Source organism: Ailuropoda melanoleuca, chromosome 1 (genome assembly GCF_002007445.2).
Source record: "Ailuropoda melanoleuca isolate Jingjing chromosome 1, ASM200744v2, whole genome shotgun sequence".
Lineage (NCBI taxonomy): Eukaryota > Metazoa > Chordata > Mammalia > Carnivora > Ursidae > Ailuropoda > Ailuropoda melanoleuca.
Genome location: NC_048218.1, coordinates 118,311,398 through 118,335,631, shown reverse-complemented (window position 1 = coordinate 118,335,631; position 24,234 = coordinate 118,311,398). Strand labels below are relative to the sequence as shown.

The 24,234-nt window shown below is 43.4% G+C and overlaps 1 protein-coding gene across 1 annotated transcript in view; it reads left to right on the top strand.

Annotated features, from left to right (window-relative positions):
- Positions 1 to 24,234, top strand: part of HECW1 (HECT, C2 and WW domain containing E3 ubiquitin protein ligase 1) — a 436,289-nt gene that overhangs the window by 377,216 nt on the left and 34,839 nt on the right. The window contains exons 20-24 of the mRNA XM_034640683.1: positions 4,162 to 4,245; positions 4,702 to 4,811; positions 10,302 to 10,422; positions 11,176 to 11,289; positions 12,118 to 12,270. Coding sequence (XP_034496574.1) covers positions 4,162 to 4,245; positions 4,702 to 4,811; positions 10,302 to 10,422; positions 11,176 to 11,289; positions 12,118 to 12,270 — 582 coding nt within the window. The remainder of the gene's footprint in view (positions 1 to 4,161; positions 4,246 to 4,701; positions 4,812 to 10,301; positions 10,423 to 11,175; positions 11,290 to 12,117; positions 12,271 to 24,234) is intronic.

Genomic DNA, 24,234 nt, shown 5'->3' with positions numbered 1-24,234 from the left:
TCTATCCCATGCTAATTTTTTCCTTCTAGTGTCTTCCACCTCCACCAAACAGGCTCTCCTCTCCTACTTTTGCCCTCTCAGGAATGGCTTTTCTCTTAAGGACCTCTCAACTCATTTTAAAGGCTCAAACCAAATGCAAAGATTCACTGACCTAGGCAAACTCCAGTACTTCTTTTGCCTGGCTTTGATAGCATTCCTTTTTTCTCCTCCTAGTGTATTTTTCCATGATCTCTAGAATGCTGTCTGTACTGATGTCTCCCTATGATATGTGAGCTCCTTAGAGCAGGACCTTCTGGTCTCTGCCTTTGTATCACTCTCTTCCTCCAAATCGAGTCCTCTACTTTGAAGATAAGAAACCCTAATTACATTTAGAGTGAATGAAAGATCTTCAGCAGGAACAGATGAGTTCTAGTATGTGTGATTTCCACTTCTGTTCAGCTCTGCCCATGTTATCACTGAGCTGCAGAAGGCAGTGCCGTACTCAGTCATATGGGTCATGTATTTGTGGGCTACTCTCTGACTCACAGCATATCATAATTTAAGGGAATTTCCAAAGGATTTTCAGAGGAGTTGTACTATCTGAAGTTTCTGAGAAATTGCTGCTCTTGAACATGTTTTATGTTACTGATTCTATTACTAAGTAATGAGTTCACAGCTGATTTTTTGGAGGAATTTAAACTCACCAAAGGCACTAGTCTCATTTAAGTCATTTTAAAAGTGAAAAATGTAATCCCGTGGGTTAAAGAGTGAAAATAAATTATTTTCAGCGCTATTGCATAGTATCACATTATAATTAAATTCCAGAAACCTTAAAGGCCTTGTTGCAGTGCAGAATTATACAATTATAATTTTCCAGATATGGGGGAACTTGGAATTAAGACTTCTCAGAATTGGAAAAATCTTGGCAATTACTTAGTATAGAAACTAATAACTTCTTTAGGATTATGGACTCCTTTAAGGACCTGTAGGCCCAGAATGAGAACCCAAATATCTCACCAAAAGCAGAAGGCCCACAGTAACTAAGAGGCTATGGAATTAAAAAGGGAGAACAACAAGAAGAAGAAATTTGTCTTCAGGGAGTCAGGCTTACAGGAACCAGGAAGCGGGCACTACTTGCTATGACTGGGCCTGTGCTTGCCCCTGGTTGTGATGTGAGGGTGAGTCAGCTCCATATTAAAGGTCCAAAGGTTGGAAAGAAAACCTTCTTTCCCCATGACACTGTTCAGAGGAGGAAATCACTGCTTCGTCTGGTCTCTACATGGGGACTATGACCAGCCATTACTATTCTCAGGAGCCATGGATCCACTATCCTGGATCCACAAAGCCAGTTTCTGTGTCAGAGGGTGGAGTGTGAGTCCTCAGAAAACTGTTAAGCAGACAACAGTGAATCATAAGGAAGCCACATGTGGAAAGGGAAGAAGGAGCCAGAAAACCCAGAGGTTAATGACATTTGTTCACTTTAAGGGTCATGGTAGCTGTTCTCATTCATTCATTCTTCCTTCATCTGGTGCTTTTATTGTGCCATTGTTCTGAGTCAGGATTGTGTAGGGCTGTGTATAGCGTAGCAAAGCAAAACAGACATTGGCCCTACTTGGCATGGTATTTGCTATCTATTAAGGAAGGCAGATGGTAGACAGGTTTGACTTTTTTTTTTTTTAAGCCAAATACATAGTTCTAGGGTATATTAAAGGCCACAAAGGACAAGATCAGAATTCAGTGATAGCGATAAAAGAATGTTAAGGATTTCATCTGGATATTAGTTTTGAGGTCTTTGAGGCCACAAAGGAAGATGTCAAGATGTCAAGGAGGCAGGTGGCTCTACTGAACTAAACCCTGAGGAAGGTTTTGCACTGGACTTTTCCTGGTGGGCAAGGGGTATATGTAGGAGAGGAAGCTGGCCTTCTAGCCTTTAGAGAACTTTCCCAATTCCAGTCCCTTTGGGATTGAGTCCCGGGGGCATGTGGAGGCCCCCAGACCACTGGGTCTGCATGAAATTTTCATATACATGACAGAGGTGCAATGTCCTATGGAGAGCCCCTGAGAGTCTCAGAAAACTGTGCTTGGCTTTCTGATACATGGATATGGTTCACGTGGGTGGTGGGATAATGCAACCACTGCAGGGCAGTGCCACTTTCTGTGGGCACTTTGCTGCCCTAGTAGAGTTGACCCCCTTTGGACTTCATTTCCTCAGGAACACTGGGAACAAAGGGCCATCCCTAGAATGTTCTCCCCATGTTTCCTCCAAACAAGGAGACCAGGGCCTTACCCACATACAGGTCCCTTGAGGCAACAGGATGATCCACTCCGGGGCACTGTCATTGAGAGGACATAAATTTGAGAGTCCTTTGTGGGGCTGAGTCAGTAAACCAGGGATACAGATCCACAAAATCTTCCAAACAAGAGGTCTGTGAGATGGAGGGGTGCCTGGGTGGCACAGCGGTTAGGCATCTGCCTTTGGCTCAGGACGTGGTCCTGGCGTTCTGGGATCGAGCCCCACATCAGGCTCTCCGCTATGAGCCTGCTTCTTCCTCTCCCACTCCCCCTGCTTGTGTTCCCTCTCTCGCTGGCTGTCTCTATCTCTGTTGAATGAATAAATAAATAAATAAATCTTAAAAAAAAAAAGAGGTCTGTGAGATGGTATCAGGATTTAGAGGCCAATGCTCAGGAGCATGGAATCGAGAACATAGGGATATGGAGGGAGAAACAGGGGGTGGAGTGGGCACAGTGCTTTCGCTCTTGGCTGGGCTTCCACAGCCTCCCCACAAAATGCTGAGCAGACAGTTCTGCTCCATCTTTCAAACCCCCAGTCAGAGAGGACACTGTGAACACCCCCAGGTTTTGGCAATAGCATTTACTGCAGTGATACGCTACCTATACTGGGAGTTTGGATCCCAATGCATTTCTCTGTTTGATCTTATTTTGTATGTCTTTGTAGAGACCAGAAAGTTTCCCTTTTAAAAAATTCACACACCAAAAGGTCAAGTTTGTTATATTGTTGCCGGAAAATATTCAAATAAAGATGAACGTTTGGGTTCACATTACTATAATCAAAGAGAGGAAAAATTTGTATCTGCAGTATTTTTATAAATAGATTTTTTTTAAAGTCATACATTGGAGGAAACTGAGTATAGGGTATACTGGATGGCTCTGTATTAATTTCCTGGAACTACATGTGATTCTAAAATCATCTTGAAATAGGGGCACCTGGGTGGCTCAGTCGTTAAGTGTCTGCCTTCGGATCATGACTTCGGCTCATGTCATGATCCCAGGGTCCTGGGATCGAGCCCTGCATCAGGCTCCCTGCTCAGTGGGGAGACTGCTTCTCTCTCTCCCTCTCCCCCTGCTTGTGTTCCCGCTCTCACTGTCTCTCTGTCAAATAAATAAATAAAATCTTTTTAAAAATAATAAAAAAATAAAATCATCTCAAAATTAAAATTTTCACAAAAAAGAGAGTTAAATATTTAAAAAAATATTAAGTTTTCTCAGATTTCTGGAACATCTCTTCAAGAAAGGGAAGAAAATTTAATTTCTTTGAAGCGTGCATACGATAGAATGATCCTTGGCTGTGGCATTTATAATATTTGAATGTCAGAGAATCAAAGTACAAAGTTCATTTGATCAAAATAAATGTTATTTATCTCTAGATTCACTGTAATAATTTGTGAGGTTGGAGTTGGAGGTCATGGAAGAGAGTCAGAATGCACATTGTAATTAAACAGAGAACTTGATGCCTGTGCTCAGACGGACCTGGGAGACTCTGCCATTCTGGATGTCAGACCCTCTCTTACCCAGTGTGGCATTATACATTTTCCGCCAGGCGTAAGGTTTCTCAGACTCTTTCCCCCCATGTGGGCTCCCAAGACTCCAGGAGCCCACAACAGTCCTCCAGCAGCTCTCCTTACCCAGCCTCACTCCTGACTATCTGAGGACCTACCTTTGTAGTGTTCCTCAGCTTCCAGCCCTGTGTGATTCTAAGGATGGGTGATCCCTTGCAGAGCATCATGGGAACCTGCCACAGGACCTTAAAATACCACAAAATTCACTGGACATTAGAACATCTCTATTCAGCCATATTGAAAGAGAAAAAAAATGAGTCAGCAAGGGATTTATTCCCTAGCTTATCTGTTGGTAATTCTTACTTTCTTTCCCACATTCTTCTAGGGAGAAAATCCATTACATTCGGACTGAGGGTAATCATGGGCTTGAAAAGTTGTCCTGTGATGCAGATCTAGTCATTTTGCTGAGGTAAGGGGCTAAGCCTGAAACACTTCTGGAAAGGCCGCTCTGGGCAGTCTTCCTCCACTATGGCCATGACTGAGACACTCACCGTTTGTTTTAGAGGGTTCGACCGGCTACAGCTAAAGTTGGGCCCCCACGCTCATACCTGCTGTCCGTTGCCTTCTTCACATTTACTAACTGGGGTATTAAGAACTGTGTATAGTACTTGATGGCGACTCCATTATTTCAGGATTCATTCGGGTCTAAAATAACACTGAGAAATTGCATGCTGACGTGCGCCTATCTGCGTGAACCTAAGTGCTTTGGTTGCCTTGTGAGAACTGTAACCACTACGACCCCAGTTCGTGAATATTCTCTCATGGACAGAAAACTAACTTTTTTCTTTCTTCTTCTTCATTCTTCTTCCTCTGCTACTTCTTGTGATTCCTCCTCTTCTTTTTTTTTTTTTTTTTTCCTTTGCAGTCTCTTTGAAGAAGAGATTATGTCCTACGTCCCCCTGCAGGCTGCCTTCCACCCCGGGTACAGCTTCTCTCCCCGCTGTTCACCCTGTTCCTCACCTCAGAACTCCCCAGGTAACTTGAGTGTCTGGCATTCCGTCCCCTGTAACCAGCTCTCCGTGTTTCCACCAGACGAAGGTAGAAGAAGGGCGGTTGTACACATGTCCTTCCTCCCTTCCTCCCTCTCAATTTTCTGACCGAAAGCACACCGCCAAAATTGGGTCTTGACAAATTGCTGCCTGTTTTTGTAATTAATAATGCATTCTATGTTTTTAAATAATTTGAAAATTTCTTTTCAAAAATAGTATTTCATGACATGTGAAAATTATATGAAATTCAAATGTCAGGGTCTGTAAATAGAATTTTATTGGACCCAGTCACCCCTGTTTATGTATTTTCTGTAGCTGCTTTCACACTACAACAGCAGCGATGAGTAGTAACAAGGAGACCCGACGGCCGCAAAAGCTTAAAATATTTACTCTCTGGCTCTTCGCAGAAAAAGTCTGCTGACTCCTGATCTAAATTGCTTTTGTATTCCAAGGTACTCTGCGGGCATTTAAAGGGAAGAGCCCTTGCTGAAACAGTCTGCCTTATGACTCAGAATGTTATTAGGTACCAATTTTAGTAACCTTTGGCTAAGGTGTAAAGGAATTTCTCGGTGATATGGTTACTAGGGACCACAATAATGTCCCCCATGAAGACACTGAAGAGTTTTCTTACATGTGCAATTTTTCCCCTACAGTTTTCCTTATGTAATAGGATTAATTTATTCATGATACAGAAATTCTTTATAGGTATTTTGCATTCCAAATAAGGAAATATATACTGAACCGTTTAGTGAAAAAAGAAGATACTGCTCCCAGGTTCATCAAAATAATGAGTTTAAGTAAAATCCATACTCCCAAATGGGATCCAGATATTGGAAGAGTTTCTCCTCAGTTGTTTGGTTTACAGTACCACCTTGTGGTCCAAAGTCTTGGTGGTAAACCCAAATTTCTTTTTATAACTTTAAAAGTAAAGGGATTTAGTTTTAAAAATCTAGTAGGTAGGTAACTGGGTGATGGGCATTAAGGGGGGCACGTGATCTGATGAGCACTGGGCGTTGTTATACGCAACTAATGCATCACTGAACACTGCATCAAAAACTAATGATGTACAAAACTGAAGGGGAAGAAATCAGAGAGGGAGACAAACCATGAGACACTAGGGGCTCCAGGAAACAAACTGAGGGTTTGAGAAGGGAGGGGGTGGGGGGATGGGAGAGCCAGGGGATGGATATCAAGGAGGGCACGTGTTGTAATGAATCATTGAACACTACATCAAAGACTAATGATATACTGTATGTTGGCTAACTGAATATAATTTTTTAAAAAACTGATGTACTATATATTGGCTAATTGAACTTAATTTTTAAAAAAAAGAAAGAAAGAAAAAGAAAAAAATAATAAAATAAAAACCTAGTAGGTTCATAACTCACACCCTCTAGAGTCAGAGTCCAAGCTTGGCTTTTGAAGCCACTGGAGAAATTCACAAGAGATACAGAATTTAGCAATGTTCTCAGTCCCTCAGAAGGGATGTCTCCCTCGGCATTTCTTGGTACTGCCACAGGTCTCTAGAATGAATATCTTAGTTTGGTTCCTCCAGGTCATGTCACTCAGAACTATCTCTTAGAGGTAGTTTTGTTAATTGCTAGAATCTGTTTCTAAGGCAGTATCTACTCATCGTCACTTCTTCCAAACCAGTGCACCAAAGGCACGATTAAGGACATAATGGAGATGCCATGGCCTGGGAAAAGGAGGATGACAAGCTTTGCCCGAGCCAACATCAGGACAGTCAAATGTTTCCCATGCATACAAGATGACTTCTTTTTGGGGAGCAGAGCCTTTCATTTGGGGGCATCTATTGGCCTGCATGACGATCTGTCATTTTGTTGTAGATACTGTCCCAGCCTGATAAGGTACCTGCCCTTTGGTCCAAACATTTGACAGTAAAGTATGATTTTAACATCATTACACGGGGGAGATAGCATATTACAAATAGGAAAATAAGAGAGAATAAAGAGTTATTTGCTAAATGATAATTACTTGCATAACTTTTATAAAAGGAATCAGCTTTCCTGATGAGGCATTACTAATACCATGAACCCAAACAATCATCCAATTCATTTTAATTCTTAATTCTCCTAGCTCTGACCATGGGGTCCTAGATTATGTGATCCAAATATTTTGATGTTAAATTTGATACTTCCCGTTTTTCTAGACCTTCATGAAATTTACCAGGGTGCTGCAGAGATAGCAAATCATAGATATTTATGCCAAAGTACTTTGTAAAGCATAAATTATTAGAAAAATACTTAGTAGTGGTCATGGGCATAGTAGAAGTACCAGCAGTAATAAAAGTCATATTATAAAATATACTGCATTCTACTGGGCAGAAAATGCTACTTGCACCTACAGACCTGGAGCCTGAAACCTGCCATTTCACTGAGGATAGCTCTTTTCAAGTCGTGGCTGTTGGTTCCCTTACACCTCAGATGCTGGGGGGTGCAAAGGTGAGGCTGGTGCCCTTCATGCTTCCTTACTTATACTACTCAGCTCTCTGTCCCCAGCACCCCCAATTGCTGTCATCTACCAGCCTTTCTCTCATTCTCAAAGACTGTGTCACCTGTCTCATAGCCTCCCTCTCCCTCCCAAGTCCTTCCATCATCCTGAATGAGTTCAGCATACACAAGGGACACCTATTCATTTCCCTGGCCTCCTGGTTTCTGGAATTTCTGGTCTGCAATGACCTTTCCCCCACCGCAACCACTTGTTCCCACAGTCATCTTCTCGCCCCTGTTGTCATCTCTAAAATCACTGATTCAAGCATCTGACTCCCATCTAACATGCTTGTTCAACTACTCTCCGCATTACTGTCCTTTGTCCTCATCAGGACCTCTAGTTCATGCATGTCTCTCCTTTCCTTTCTGTTCTTCACTTATTCGGCATAGATTCCACAGTTCATTTTTTTGGTAACAACTGTGCCAATGGCCTAAATTCCGCAGTCCTTTCCATTTTGTCTGCAGAACTCTGCCCCTAGATAAACATACTCTCTCCTTCCTCCACATCTTTGCTCAGGCATTCTCGGGCAAATTCATCTGACAGGGCAGATTACAAATTATAACTTAGTCATCTCTCACCTCACCTGGACCTTGAACACCCAAAAGAAAACTCTACCACATTTCCTAGGTCAGCTTCTCTACTGCTATTTATTTTCTTTTTCTCTTTTTTTAAAGAGAGAGAAAGAGAGAGTGAGCAGGGGGGAGGGGCGGATAGAGAGGGAGAGAGAGAATCTTAAGCAGGCTCCGCGCCTAGCATGGAGCCTGACACAGGGCTTGATCTCACAACCTTGGAATCATGATCTGAGCCAAAATCAAGAGTTGGACACTAAACCGACTGAGCCACCCAGTGCCCCTCTACTGCTGTTTCGAATGTTTATGTCCCCTCAAACCTCCAACCCTCTGCAAATGATGTCCTTCTCCCTTCATTGAACAAATTGAAGCCATTAGGTAGACATCTTCCCAGATGCCTGCCACCAATCCTACAAGCCTACCAAGCCTACCCCTCCTTCTACTCCACACCGATGCATTAGAGGAGGTGTCTTCAATAAGGTCACCATGACCTCCAGACACACAGTCCAGTGGGCAATTCTCACATTTAACATTAAGCCACATTTGACATTATTGACTGCTCTCCCTCTCAAGTCACCTCTTCCGTAAGCTTCTGTGACACTACTGTATGCATTTCAACCTTCTTTGGCCACCTAGGCAGACTCATCCTTCAGTGCCTACCATGCCCAAGACTCAGTCCCAGGTTTCTTCTCTTCTCTCTCTCAGACCACGTCTCTTTCCTTGAACATTCACAGGTAGCACCATCAAAGGCCAAGCTCATGATCTCCCCTACAAATGTGTTCTTCTTCCATTGTTCCCCATCTCAGTGACTATCACTGCAGTCCCTTCAATTACAAAATCTAAAGCCCACCTCTCCCTCACTACCTATGTCTGGTTCATTGCTTCCTAAACACACCTCAGTCTATCCACTTCTCACCTCCACTGACACCACCCTAGTCCAATTTAGGCTCTCTAAATCCACCCCAGTATTCTCATTTTTTTCTCTCTACTGCAGAAAGACTGATGTTTTCATATGTCAAGTGTCATCATGTCAGTCCTTGTGCAATGGCTTCCTATCGTGCTTAGTATTAAACAAAATTGTTTAGCAGAATAGACCTTACCTGTTTGATCATCTACCCACCTCTCAAGCCTTGTTTTGCATCACTCTGATCCTTGTACCCTGCGCTCCAGATAAACAGGAACACCACTTTCCATTCCGCTGCCATACCTTTGCACATGCTGACCCTCTACCAAGATTGCTCTTCTCCCAGCTCATCTCTTGTCTTAGTTAAATGGAAGCCTTTCCCAACTAATTAAGTCTAATTCATGCTCACTTATTCCTCAGATATTTCCCCGGGAAGCCTTCCCGAACTTGGCCAGAGTGTTCTGTGGTATCAAAGAACTGAGATCCTTTCCTTCATGGGTAGCAATCATCTCAACTTGTAATTATATTCTCTTTCCTGTGAGTTTGTTGGTATCAGTCTTCTTTAGAATATTAATTCAATACCTGGAATATAGTAGTTATTGAAGAGGCAAGCCATGATTCTGGCCATCTGTAAAACCTGGAGAAGAATGTTATTTTTTCCACTCCTTTTCTCATTAAAAAGTGTGTAAGGATAATAAAGCATTCACAAAGCATTCTTTTTTTTTTTAAGATTTTATTCATCTATTCGACAGAGAGATAGAGACAGCCAACAAGAGAGGGAACACAAGCAGGGAGAGTGGGAGAGGAAGAAGCAGGCTCACAGCGGAGGAGCCTGATGTGGGGCTCGATCCCAGAACGCCAGGATCACGCCCTGAGTCGAAGGCAGACACTTAACCGCTGTGCTACCCAGGCGCCCCTCACAAAGCATTCTAAGTGATATAAAAACTCTCTTCTATGTAGAATCAACAAGTCATTATTATTATTTTTACAAATGTTTCTTCTATGACGCAAGATAATCTAATATAAACTCCTCAGTGCTCTGGGCCCTACTGGACACCTATGTTTATTTTAGGGTCAATATAGTTAGAGAAGTATGACATACACATGTGTTAGTCTGAGTTGCCTCATTATAGTTACAATAACTTCTTATAATATAGAAGCTTACAAGAAAAATTTAGACTAGTTTGATTTGTTGGTTTACATTATTTAAGTACAATTAAGCCAGTAGATATGCTCATCAAGGTATTTTTAAGAGAAATACAACTTGAAGTGGAGTGGAAGACATAAATGTTTATTGTCATCAGAATTTGTTTTTCTCTTTATTATATTATTTCCATTTATTATAAAAGAAACTGAAAGAGTAACGGAAATCAAGGGAAACTTTTTTGAGAAGGAAAATAAGAAGACTGGGAATGTGCCTCTTGTTGGCCCTTCTTCTTACATTGCTCCACATATTAGTGATGACCTTCAGACCATGTGCTTCTCTCTGCAGGCTTACAGAGAGCCAGTGCAAGAGCCCCTTCACCCTACCGGAGAGACTTTGAAGCCAAGCTCCGCAATTTCTACCGAAAACTGGAAGCCAAAGGATTTGGTCAGGGCCCAGGGAAAATTAAGTGAGTGCTCCAATGCTTGTTCACTGAATTCAGATGCCAGATGTTCCTTTCCTTTTCTCCCCTATACCTTTGTGATATTTTTTTGGAGATTGGATTCCATGGTGTGGTAACAGTTATATTCATAGAAGGGAGGAAGGTGAAAAAAAAAGTTGGGAAGAAAGAAGAAAAGAAGTTAAATCGGAAGAGAAGCAGGAAGGAAGGAAAGAGAACAGAAGGAGAGAGATAAAAAACAGATTTCAGACAAAGGCATATACAAAATTAATGGTAGAACTTTTCAGAAAACCAGGAATCTTAAACTAAATTTTTAAAAATTGTGTATTTCCTCTTACTTATTCTTGGGACAAATTTAACTCCTTCATCAAATTCATAGATTTTATAACTTTGTAACTGAGGTCTAAGTGAATAGTTATATTTTTTTTTCGCCTATGGGCTTATTATTTTCATCTTTAAAATCTAACTCTAAACTCAGGAATCCAACTTAAGAGATTCTTTTTGGAATTGATCAAAAGAATCCTAAAAGTTGTCCAATATGATGGAGTGCATCCAATTATAAAAATGTACATGTTGTCCTTGTGCTCCCCGTGTTTTGAAAAGAGCATTAAAATAAATCCATTGCTGAACTTATGGAATCTGCACCTCGTTGGAGAGGCCATGGAGTGAGACCATAAGCTTGGGCACTCACAACTCCTCTAGAACGCTCTCCAACATCAGAGCTCAGAGCCACTACTCACTGCCCATATGGCTTCTTCCCAGGCTCATCATTCGTCGGGACCATTTGTTGGAAGGAACCTTCAATCAGGTGATGGCCTATTCCCGGAAGGAGCTTCAGCGAAACAAGCTCTACGTCACCTTTGTTGGAGAGGAGGGGTGAGGCACCAGCAGTTTTATGCAGACACCTCATTCGATGTGGGCAGGCCAGAGTCACCGGATCTTGGTGATTTTTCTCCAGAAGGAACAGGGTGGCTCTTAGCCTTTGCTCCAAGGTGATTCTGAGCATGCCCTTCCAGGAGGTCTTTCTCTCTCTGGGTATTGCCAAGCTTCAGAATTCATGTTCTTCAAAAGCCTAAGATTATTGGAATGTCCTAGAGTCTGAGGGTACACACTTATACTGTGCATAAGCCAAAATACAGACTTAAGCTATTGAATATTTACTTTTTCAGGTGGTGTCCACTTTTGAGTATCTGATCAAAAAGTTAAAATGTCTATTTTAACTTCCTAGAGCGTGCATATATATCTACGTAGCAAATTTTTCATAGCATTTCAGTGATTTTGTAAAAAACTGTCTCAGCAGTGGAGGACAAGCCTACCTAGAAGGGCATATCAGAACAAACTTGGAAATTTTGTTAATTCACACACATGTACTATCATGGGAAACTCTTTTATGCCTCTCACAGCAAGGTCCTTCTTTTTAATGGGCCAGCTGTGTGTTCTATCCGATAGATGTCATATGATTGAGTAAAGATTAAGAAACACTGCCGTAAGAATTGATTCATGGACATCTAGTAAGAAACATCGCTAAATGGCATCCTCGTTTTCTACAGCAAATTACGCTCCCACAGGGATCCACTGTAAAGAACAGAGGCTGCACTCTGCTTTCCCTGCACTGACTCTGAAAGAACACACTAGCACCTGGATAGAAACAGGCCCCCACCCCCCACGTGTAACGAGCTTCCTGGGCCTCTGCTTCCTTTGCAGCCTGGACTACAGTGGTCCTTCGCGAGAGTTCTTCTTCCTTTTGTCTCAGGAGCTATTCAACCCTTACTATGGACTCTTTGAGTACTCTGCAAATGATACCTACACAGTGCAGATCAGCCCCATGTCAGCGTTTGTGGAAAACCATCTTGAATGGTAAGATCTGGAAGGCTTGCTTTCTTATGCTTGAAAGTTCCGGGCTTTCTTAGTCAGAAGTCAGTAGTACTGACGTGAGCAGCACTATTTCTTGTTTAGAGCAGTGGGCCAGATATTAAGAGGGGTGATGAGAGTGAACAACAAAGCCCTAGAAGGAAGATTCTGTTAGTTTTCACCCAGAACATGAAATAAATAACTAAAGACACTGCAAGTTTACTATCGATGGTAAATTGATGTAAGATCCAGTAATTGCCTTCTGAGGAGACACTAAGGTAAGTAGACATAGATGAATGTTGACATTTTTACCAAATGTTGAAAAGTCTTCTGAAGTCATGAGTCCCCAGTGGAGGCTTCTTGGAGGTATTCATGGGTTTGAAATTTGTTGACTGTGGACCAATGGCTCTAGCATTGGACATACCAGCTTCTGCGTCTTACTGTGAAGTAAGGCTGCTGGGCCAGGCGCTCTCTGAACTTCCTCCTGGCTTGAAAACCCATTATCCCTTTGGTTCCCTTTTATGGGGACATTTATTACCACCGACTGAGATGTGGAAGAAGATAACTACCAGCCAACTGTATGCAGTTCTGTGTGTGAGATGTCTCAGGTATGGGTGTGAGAAGTCTCCAGAAAGTTGCGTGAGACAGCCAGGATGCAGGCTTTTTCCTGCTGTGGCACCACCACACCTGATTTAAAATTTATTCCTTCGCTCACTGTAGGAGCTTCTGCTGTTAAGAGGGAAATGAGTCCCAGAAACTGTTCATGTGGGTTCTTATCTAATGTTGCTCGTTTATGATGTGTTGTGATGGCTGCTGGGGAAGGGAGCTGCGGGGGTGATTCCTGGCCTCCTGGATTAGAGCTCAAATGCCTGTATTTTGGTTTATAGCATCAAAATAACCCACTTCTGCTAAGACTTCCAGCTACTGCACATGCCGTCTCTCTCCAAAAAATCTTAGCTCTGAAGATCTTGAGCTGAGTCAGCAGTGTATCTGCATTAAGTAGATACAAGCGAGGAACCAAAAGTCACCCATTATTGTTCCTTTTCCTGTCAATTATCAATAAGTGGATGCTGAAGTCTATGAGGCGGAAACACAGAGGCAGGGCAGGTGGAGCACGCAAGTGGCCATTAAGGGGATTTACGACCCTGAGAATTGAATGCCAGCTCTGACTTAGGTCACATCAGGCAGAGTTCATTCCAACAGTAGAGAGTGCTGTAGCCCCCATGACACAAGACACATACATACACAGATTATTCTTAATACGATCCCTCCATTCTCCCTTAGTTTGTGAGCATGACGTTTAAGATGGTGTCTTAGAAGTCATGAATTACAGTCAGCAATCAATAAAGAAATATTTTCATCAAACATTACGCCACATATGACTATGCTAAGATGTTGCGGGGATGCCTTCATTAATTTAGCAGTTAAAAACCAAACACTCACTATGTGCAAGGAAGATGCAAAGATGAAATGAGCAAGCTCTTTCCCCCGAGGAGTGGTGGAGGGGTAGTGGGAGCAGCACATGAGTAGACCAACAACTAGGCTACAATGTCTGAAATGCCAGGTTATACATACTTAACACACATGCACATGTGTGTAAGCCTAGTATGCATATACAACCCCCCAGAATTGTATTAAATCACAAGGAAAAGGTCTCACTCCACCCAAGGCAGGGGGTGGGGTGTGGGAAGTGAAGCCAGTGGGTCTTACAAAAAGAGGGGATGATGACACGCAGTCTTAAGGGACTCAACAGAGAAGGGGAGAGAAGATATGCCCAGGAGCCAAAATGGGAATTAAGAATTGAAAGGCATGAGAGGGCATGGAGCCTTCAGCAAGCAGTGTAGATATATCAAAGCAGAGAATGTCCCCAGGGTCGTGGTGGGAAGTGAGGCTGGGGACCCAAGAGAGAGGCAGATGGTCATACCCTATATGGAGAATACTGTCATTGGATTTGTGGTTTTGAAAAGTAAATCTTGCCATTGCGTGGAGGCACATTTGAGGAGGGTAGACTGGAAAGAGTGAGACCAGCTCTAAAGCTATTGATAAGTCAAGGGGTTCAAACACAGGCAGAGGTGGTGTCCAAGAAAGGAAGAGACTGACTTGAGGGGCACCTTGGAGGGAGAAGAGTTTGAACTAGTTGGTTCACTGAAGTAATGTAGAGGTGAGGGAGGGAGAGAAGCACAGCGTATGTCCAGAGTTGCCTGGTTGGGTGGACTGATACTATTATCTGTGATGGGATTTATGTGAGGTAAACGATATTCAAAGATTTTATTTATTTATTTGAGAGAGAGAGAGAGCACATGAGCAGGAGGGAGATGAAGAGAGAGAAATAATCTGAAGCAGACTCTGCACCACGTACAGGACCCAACACGGGGCTCGATCTCACCATCACGAGATCATGACCTGAGCCAAAACCAAGAGTCAGACACTCAACTGACCAAGCCAGCCAGGCGCCCCTAAATGATATTTAGAGGAAAGATGAGGAATTCACTCTTTGGCAGGTAGTTTGCAGTTTCTTCTATAAGGACAGATGGATGTATTGTGTAGCTAGAACTACTGCCTTGGTTAACTGGAAAGGAGCTGGGCTGGAAATTGAGATTTGGGAGATGGCAGAGTGGCTCAACTTTGAGAGGAAATGCGAGCCCTCAGAGCTTGTGCAGAAGAAGCGCAGAGCCAAGGCCCACAACAAGGAGGACAACATGGATGTGCAAGGCATGGGCAGACTCGCAGGTCCCTGAGAAAGCTAAGAAGGAGCAGCCAGAGAGCTAAGCTCCTGGGAGGAGCGTGACGAGGGAAGGAGCACCCCGGTGGGAGCAGAAGGTGCTCTTGAGACACCTGCTGGGGAAGAGGGAGACAGTCTAGAGAGGTGGAGGCAGAAGGGATGTGTAGGCAGTAGAATGGGGTCTGCAGGGCTGCAGAGCATAGGATTTGGTGAACAGACCTGAGGACATCAAGGAAGAAAGACCATTCAGATGACCAAGGGAGCTGCGTGTGGATGGTGGCACAGGGTACACAAGGTCAGTGCCATGGTGGCATTATTGGGATCCAATGTTTTTAAGGAAACCTCGCAGTCAAGCACATTTTAGTGCAAATACAGAGTAAGGCCACAGACGAAGCCCTACTGAGAAGCACAAGTCTCGCTGGACTGGTGGCTTGCTACTTGAGAGTGGCTTCAGTCACTTTCCACTGGGGGGGGCGTGGCTAGCCCGCAGCCCAGCCCCTGCTCTCAACCTGGCTCAGTGGCCTTCTGCTCATCTCTGGCACTGGGGGCTGAAGACAGCTGTGTCAACGTGTAAGTTCTACTTTACTGCGGGGAGGAAGGGAACTGTGTTATACAGGGATGTTACAGGCATTAGCAGAGTTCTCTGGATGAATCCTTTATGAATGCCAAAGTCCCCAAAGCACCGACCCTAGAGATGCTAATTACCCGCTGTCTTTCCAAAGGAAGGGTCATGGGGGCTTTCATCTGCTGGGATTCCCACTCATGCCAAGTATATTTGCTGTACAGCCTAGAACAAAACTGCAGGTAGCTTTCTGAGCCACTAGCAATGTCCCCAGAGCCCAGGCAGAGGACGGCCCCGTAGTGCTGCACATTGGATGGCGAATTGTTATAAAGGGAGCAGGGACTTCCCGTCCGATGCAAGGCTGCAGCTCTAACTCTCCAGTGGCCTGCACCCTGGCTGGGGAAGAAGCAGGGAGGCAGAACCAGCACAGGTGCCAGACTGTACGGTGACCCTCAGGTGGAGTCGGACCCTGTTGGTCCTTCCGTAGAAGCTGTGGTCACCGACGGATGTAGCCTGCCAGACATGAGTCAGGCAGCAATTGGCTGGGAAAGAGCATCTCGACACTCTTCTTGCATCCTCCAGCCCCATTGGCCAAACCACCCATAAACCAGAGGGCAAGGGATCTCCAGCTATTGCAGCCCATAGCAGCCTGTCCCCAAGGTTACTGTGCAAGGCAAAGAATGGTGGGAAACCCACGAAGGTGAAAGGCAAGGATTAAAAATAATGAGAAGAGCCTCTACAACTCAGGACTTTCAATCCATCCACTAGAAATATTACAATTTGCTAAACTGTGTGTGTCTATCATATGTGGTCTTTGACTACAGAAATCTCAAAGTAATATTCCAAAGTCTATATCTTCATTCCTTTCCATTTGCATATTAATGAGGTGTTCATACGCTGATCTTTTTATTCTTTTCATCCCTATTGTATGCTGATTTTATGGCTCTGGAAATACAGAAGTTATTGTAAAGCTAAATAATAAAACATCCATTGAAAGTTTACTAACCATGCCAGGCACTGTTCTAGACACTTTCGTGTAACAATGTTATAACCCAAATACTGAGTAGTTGAAGATACTGATATAGATGAAGGTAGTAAGGTACAGATAAAACCAATGTCACAGAGATAGTCACCAACCAAGTAGGGATTGGAACCCAGGCAACCTGGTCCAGCATCAAGCTCTAGACCCCATACTAGGGCAAAGGCAGGTATTCAGTTGGGCAAATTACAATACAATATGATCATTGCTATATATACCCATTATGCACTTCCCACATTGTATGATAATTAGTATTAGGTACAAGGAGCTTTAAGAATGAGTGGGAAATTGGTGTGCCTGAGTGGTTCAGTTGTTAAGCATCTGCCTTTGGCTCAGGTCATGATCTCAGGGTCCTGGGATCGAGCCCGACGTTGGGTTCCCTGCTCAGTGAGGAGCCTGGTTCTCCCTCTTCCTCTGCCCCTCCCCCTGCTTGTGCTTTCTCTCTCTCTCTCTCTGTGGAAAGAAAGAAAGAAAAGAAAGAAAGAAAGAAAGAGAGGAAGGAAGAAAGAAAGGAAGAAAGAGTGGGGAAAAGAGACTTCCAGATAGAGGTCCCAACATCCACAGCTGGTGGAGGAGTGAACACACGTATGTCCGTTTGGTGTGGCTATAAAGTACAGATAAAGAGGTTATAAAGCCCTCCTCATGTTAGTAGGAAAGGACATCTGATGGCCTTCCAGGGAGTTTGGATTTTATCATGAAGACGACAAGGCAATATTTTTGAGGAATGTCTTGATCAGATCTGTATTTTAGAAAGTCAACTCTGCTTATAAGTAGTTGAATTGGAGTGGGTAATGGGGGTGTCATTTAAGAGACTGTTGAAATAGTTCTTTCAAAAGAAAATAAACTAGGACAAAAGCAGTGGGAATGGAGTTATTTCAGAAGGAGAAGGAGCAAATAAGCAAAACTTGGTGATGAATTATAGATGATGGAGAGTTAAGTGTATAGAATTTTCCACTTGCTATAAAGTGATTTATAAGAAAATACCAAATAAAAAAGTTCTCATATATTTTGAACGGAGGTCACAAAACTATAAATGTGCAAAGCTCTAAACTTATTTTTATGTCTAATACCAAGTATGAATGGTGCAAAATGCATATATTTTCAAATTATTATGCTTGAATAGGAAAGATTCACATTCAGCCTAAACATCTCCTCTAAGGGCCTTCCCTGATCCTGGATTTAAAATAGCCTATCCACTTATAACTCTCAAATTAACAGCTTTTCATAGTGGCAGAACTTATTGCTATACAGATAAAGTATTTATATATTTATCTTGTATATTTATAGCTCATTAGTGTTTGTCTCTCCCCCTAGAATGTAAGCCCTGTAGTACCAGGGTCTTGTTTTCCTAATCACAAACTTGGCACTCAATAAATATGCGTGGAAGCAAAGAAAGAAAGAAGTATGGGAGGGAGGCAAGAAGAGTGGATGGATGGACAGATGAGCGGATAGATGGATGAATAGAAGGATGGATGGAAGGAAGGAAGGAAGGAAGGGAGGGAGGGAGGAAGGAAGGGAAGAGAGGCAGGCTTGCTCCCCAGTTAAAAATCCTTGGTTATGAGAGTTTCAATCTTATATCAATTTTTAGTTCAAAATATTTGGGATTCAGAAAAACAGTGCTCATTTTTTAATGTCATTTAAGATTCTACCAATATTCCTCTCTAAAATCACCACTGGAAATTCTTTTTCTGTCTCAGTGATTCTAAATGCCACGTCTCCCAGAGCAAATCTAAGGTGCACTGAAGTCTTAACAACTGAAATAGGTGACTGGCTTCTGTACTCTGGGCCAGAGTGCTGGAACGGCAGACATGCTCTGTTTGAAGTATTAGCACGCATCACTGTTAGCAGTTACTGTGATATGAGTCACTCTTTATATAATCATCAGCACAAGAATTTTCAGAAGCCAGGTTTCAAATCTGACACTGTTTAATCAGTTTCTGTTCAACAACTAGAAGGTCCCTGTGGTCATTTCATGTCAGTGATAGTGACAGATCTCACCTTATCAGTGTCATAACCAGAATTCTAAGACCTCTCAAGTCAAAATCTCCAAGAGCCTTTGCTAACTGAAACATAGACCCTCCTTCTGCCTCTGCCCTGACCTCTCGCCCTTTCCAAGCACACACTACTTGGGTGGTAAAAGGGGAGGCGCGGGGAGGAGGGAGACTCCTTTGAACATGTTTAGAGGTTGGCCAAGTGGGTATTAAGTGTAATTGTAGAGTTTTATGGCACTTTAGAAGTCCTGGGTAACATACTTTAAATATCCCTTGCTGCAGGTGCAGAGGCTTGAATTAGTAGGTAGAAACCACAATATCACAAGATCCCATTGGATGTCTCCTGGCCCTTCAACCTCCCAGGGCCCCTCCTGACAGACGAGCTCAGGGTGTAGTTTTTATATGAGTCAGGATCAGATAAACTCCCTTACCCCAAGTCATCCCATACCAGTCGCTAGGGTCTTCCGTAGACCCAGAGCTTCATGGGTCCCATTGGCTGAATCTGAGTAGCCTTCCCAGCAGCGCTGGCAAGGAACTGGCACATAAGCTAGTTTAGAAATCACTATTCAAATGTGCATGACCTGTTGTGACTACGCCCTTTCTGTTCATTTGTGAAGCCAGCTTTCTTCAGAACTTGTGAGATATTTTAGGTAAAACTTCAAAGCTATTAGAAAGAATGCTGACTTTGAACACTTGCATTCTCCGAGAATAGACCTAAGGATTTAATATATTTAATATATTCAATTCAGTTGGAAAAGAATGGACTCGTTAGTTAATGATGCCAGTACAACGAGCTGTGCAACAAAACGTTGGGTTAAATTTCTCTCTAATCTGAAAGCGTATGTAAAAATCAACAAAATTTCTTCAAGCAAACCTAGGTGACTTATAGGTATTCTAGACATAGACATCATTGAGAACGTAAAAGAAATAAGAAATCTTGTGTGGTAGAGACCTTTTAAATCCTGATTGGAACCCTCAAATCTATAATAGAAAAGACATATTTGAATACATATAAAAATTAAAATAATTTTTATGGCAGAAATACCATAAACGAACTCAAAATGCAAGCTTAAAAAATGGATCTATGATCATGTTAGTGAATTTATCTAAAGATTACATGTGTGTAATTTTTTAAAAATAAATTTTTAAAGACTAAAATGCCATTTGATACAAAGGGCTTAGCTAAATTATCAGAGGGAGACATGTCTCAGACACGAACTCCTCTGTGCACTCCCACTCCTGGGGACTTGGTGTTGGTCACACAGACTGCCTGGCAGTGAGCGTCCCAAGCATATTATAAATGCCATGTGTACGTGCCACTACCTTGCTATCCCGACCTGGTGTCTTCCTTTCTCTACCCCATTCTGCCACCACCCACCCTCCACCCCAGTTACTCAGCACAAAAGTCTTTACCAGTTCCCACTATCACAGAATGAAGTCCAGATTCCTCAAATCCTCAGGAGAGCTCAAGGTCTGAGACCACTGGCCTTGAGACACCATCTGCCTCTCCTGGCCAGCTCCTCCTTTGTCCTCCTGCTGCGTCTTCCAGGGTTACACGCTACTCTCTTCTGTCCCCTATTGTTCCTGTTGTTCCTCTGCCCCCCTTCTCTCAATCACATGGGTCCACATTTCCCCCACCCTTAAAGAACCCACTTAAAATATTTTGTAGTTCCTTCCTGAAGTCTTTCCAGAACTTTCTTCTGAAAAACAGCTTCATCTTCTCTTGAATTCTTTGAGAAACAAAGGTGTTCAAACACTTTTAGCTCAAACTGCTTGCCAATGGAATTCATGTTCAATCCCAGTGTCTGAACAATGACAGTAGAACCAGTCCCCATCAGGTGCTGGGTGGCTGCCCACTTGCCCACTCAGATCCTTCTTCTCCCTCCCTGGGTCTGTGCATTGCAAAGATTTGTATTAGTTTTGAAACTGGGTCAGGCAACCCCTTATTGTCTTTGCCCTTCGCACCCAGCATGGTTTCTGGCCTAGAGGCAGCCCTCCAGTTCCTGAGGCAGGGTGCTACGGAGCAAGAGGCGATGACTTCAGAGCCTAGCAAACCTGCGTGTAAATTCCTACTCTGGCTCCTCACCGCTGTGTGGACCTGAGCGGTGTTCTAAACCTATCTGAATCTCAGCCAACTTGCACAGAGGTTGTAAACGTAAAGCGAAAGTGACTGGCACCCCACACATATTTAAATGTAGATGCTGTCATTCTATCCTTGATATCTTGCAGGGACATCAGAAGGTGCAAACTGGGGACTTCAGAGGGGAGGGGGTGGGGGAAGGGGATGGACTGGTGGTGGGTAGTAAGGAGGGCACGTATTGCATGGTGCACTGGGTGTTATACGCAACTAATGAAGCATCAAACTTTACATCAGAATCAGGGGATGTACTGTATGGTGATTAACATAATATAATAAAATAAAATTAATTATAAAAAAAAAAAAAGAAGGTGCTAGAGAGAGCTAGAGTGGTTCCTTCGATCTGCCGTTTCTCAGCCTCAGCACTAGTGACGGTGGGGGCCAGATAATTATTGTAGGAACCATCTCATAGGCTGTAGAATGTTTAGCGGTGTCCCTGGGCTCTGCTCACTGGGTCCAGTGGCACCACGACCACCACCATCCCCAGTGATGACAACCCAGAATGTCTCCAGACATTGCCAAATGTCTCCTGGGAGGCATATGTCTCCCTGTTGATAACCCCTGCTTTTATGTTCCCATACGGAAAGGGGTTGGGAAAAGAAAAGTGTCTCATGACTGAACAAGGGCAGCAACATTTTCGCAGGATGAAGAGTATTTCTGCAGGCCTATAGTATCACAACAGCACTGCAATATTGGAACAAGTCATTTTTTTAGACATCTTTGATTACTGGATCAGCATAACCCAGCCCCTGAGCGGGGACCGGGCAAGAGCCTCGGTGCTGTCAGGCACCTGACTCCATGCTCTGATTCTTTCTATACCATCCAGAAGGGAGCCCCCCACTTGCTTTAATCATTTGCTTCCGGGACACTTGCCTCCTGGACTCAGGGGCGAAGCTTAGAGAGAGGCCATGCCTCTCGGGAGTCAGGATTCACGTGGAGTTCCTTGGGAGGGTTGCAGCAGGCCGTTCTCTCAGGCCGAGTGCTGTCACCTGCCCGGTAGGACACCGTCTCTCTCCCAGCAGGCCTGCGGCTGTGCAGGAGGGCCAGGTACCACACTGCAGTCTTCCTGTAGACCAGGAGGGAGCGATAACAGAGCAAACCACTGGTGGGGCTTCCAGGGCCAAGTCCAGCCCACCATTAGCTGTGGAGATGGAAGACTAGCTTGGGGCCAAGCCCTGCATTCATCTGGAAGGAATGCGCACCAAGCAGAGGGAATGAAAACAATGCTGGGAGTGGCATGGGAGCAAGGTACAGGGAAACATCACCCTGCCGGAGGACTGGGCACTGCAAAGAGCCAACACTCCACTTTACTAACACCCATTCCAGAACAGATCTATAGCAAGGATGTCGTTACTGTTGGCTCTCGCCCTGCTGTTTACACTGTGTGTTCACTTTCCAGAGGGTGTTCTGCTCACCTAAGTTATGGGATGTCAGGTACAGCATAGAGAATATAGTCAATAGTATTGTAATAAGTTTGCATGGTGACAGATACCTACACTCACCATGGTGAGCATTCCGTAATGCAGAAAAACAAATTACTATGACATACGCCTGAAACTAGTAGGATATTGTATGTAAGTTGTACTTCAATTTTAAAAAATTGTATTAGCAATCAGTAGCCCTAAAAATGGCTCTTTCTGGAAGTCTAGCTGTGTGGAACAGCAAAAGCATGTAAGGTTTCTGAGGAGACTCTAAGAGGCAAAGACTTGAATTGTAAGAGAAAGCCGGAAATTGATGGGACGAGAGCCCTGAGGAGCCGAGAGGGAAGAAGACCTGTCACACTAGCGAAGAGAGAGACTTTGAACAGGGACTTGCCCTCTATTTGGCTGGAGGGAAATAAGTGGCAAGTGTAATTTGCAGATCCACACTTGAGGCTGGCCACACATGAAGGGGATTAGCTTTGGCAAAAGGAAGAGCCGTTCCCCTCTTTCTTGGGGTGGAGGGTGGCACAGACAGATGCCTTGGCCGCCGGTAAGTGGGCTGAGGCTAAGTGTAGTGTCTGCTTTGAGAAGAGACAGATGCTCACACTCCATCCCTTCTCTGGTGTCTGTTCATACAATGCAGTGGCTGATGCTTAAGGCAAAACGTCACTTGTGACTTTCAGACTGTTTTTTTTTCTCCAGTTTAAAAAAAAAAAAAAGATGAGGGATGTGGAGTTAGTGGTTCTCTTTAATTGGCAACTGCAGAACTTGTTTTAAATGCAGATTTCCAGAACCCCACCCCACAGAGTCTGATCTCCAGGCACCTATATTTTAACAAGCACCCCAGGGATTCTGATGACCGTAGAAGGGTCGCCACGCTTGGAGAAACATTGTCGTAGATGCGGGCAGCTTCCAGAGCCCTCAGAGAGTGTGAGAAGAAGAAAGCTAGATGTCCATGCAGTTTTCACGCCAAGAAATGAAGTCACCGCAGGCAGAAACAACAGATTTTTCAGTCCATTTAGCAAGATGTGACAAGTTAGAAAACATAAAGATCCAAAAATGAAGGCAATAATATTGGGTAAAGCCTAGAAACATACATTGTGTGGGAACACCATAAATATTGCATGCACTTCAATAATGAGGTCGAGAAAGGATAATTATTTTTAATTAATAATTGTTACGAGCGTAAGGAAAGAGGAGTGTCTTTGAGATAGGTTTATAAAGTAAAATAGAGCTTAGCAATTACGAAGTGCTTTTCATCTTCAAAGAACCTGTTAACATTAAATTACTCTTCTTTTTCATTCTCCCATGAGGTTAGGCCAGCAAATGTGAACATTATTATCCCTTATTTGTAGATGGGAAGAGAAGAGTGGAGGAGCTGTGACATGCCCGGGTAGACCTAAAATTGAAAGGACTTAAAAGAAAAAAAGTTCCCACCAGACAGGAGATCTGGGTTTTCAGGCTGTTACTTCGCCTTTGCTCTCCTATATGCTTATATTATTGGAAAAGAAGTTACAGCCGCTTTTGTATGATCGCCTACCTGTTGGCAGCGGGACGGACGGAGCTCACTGCTGCTCGGGGATGGGAGAGGCCAGTGACTGTTCTCTTGACAGGCTTTTGAAAGAATCACAGTTCCTTCATGTGACCAGACTATTTACATTACCTTACTGCAGCCAACATATAAAGTGGGGATTAAAAATTATGCCCAACCTCTTTTTTATGAATACAATTATTATGACTTGATTAAATAAGTGGGAATTGATGCCGCCCACCTTAAAAATTTGCTCTGAGGACAAAGGAAAGGAAAGCACTCTAGTAACAACGTCAAGTCCAAGAATAAATTAGCATACGTGGCAAATATCACAGCTGAGAAATCCCTAAGCTTGACTCTTTCTAAGGATAAAAATTAACAAAGTTGGAACTATCATTCAAATCACCGAAAGATGCACTTTCCACGAAATTTGTTCATTTTCTGATTTGTTTAAATACCAAATAGAATTAACAGAGTCAACAGCATCTTGTCTATTGGAAGAGGTTTAAAAATATATAAATTATGTGAAACTATAGAGGTTTAATTTTCTGTTTAGCCTCAATCTCA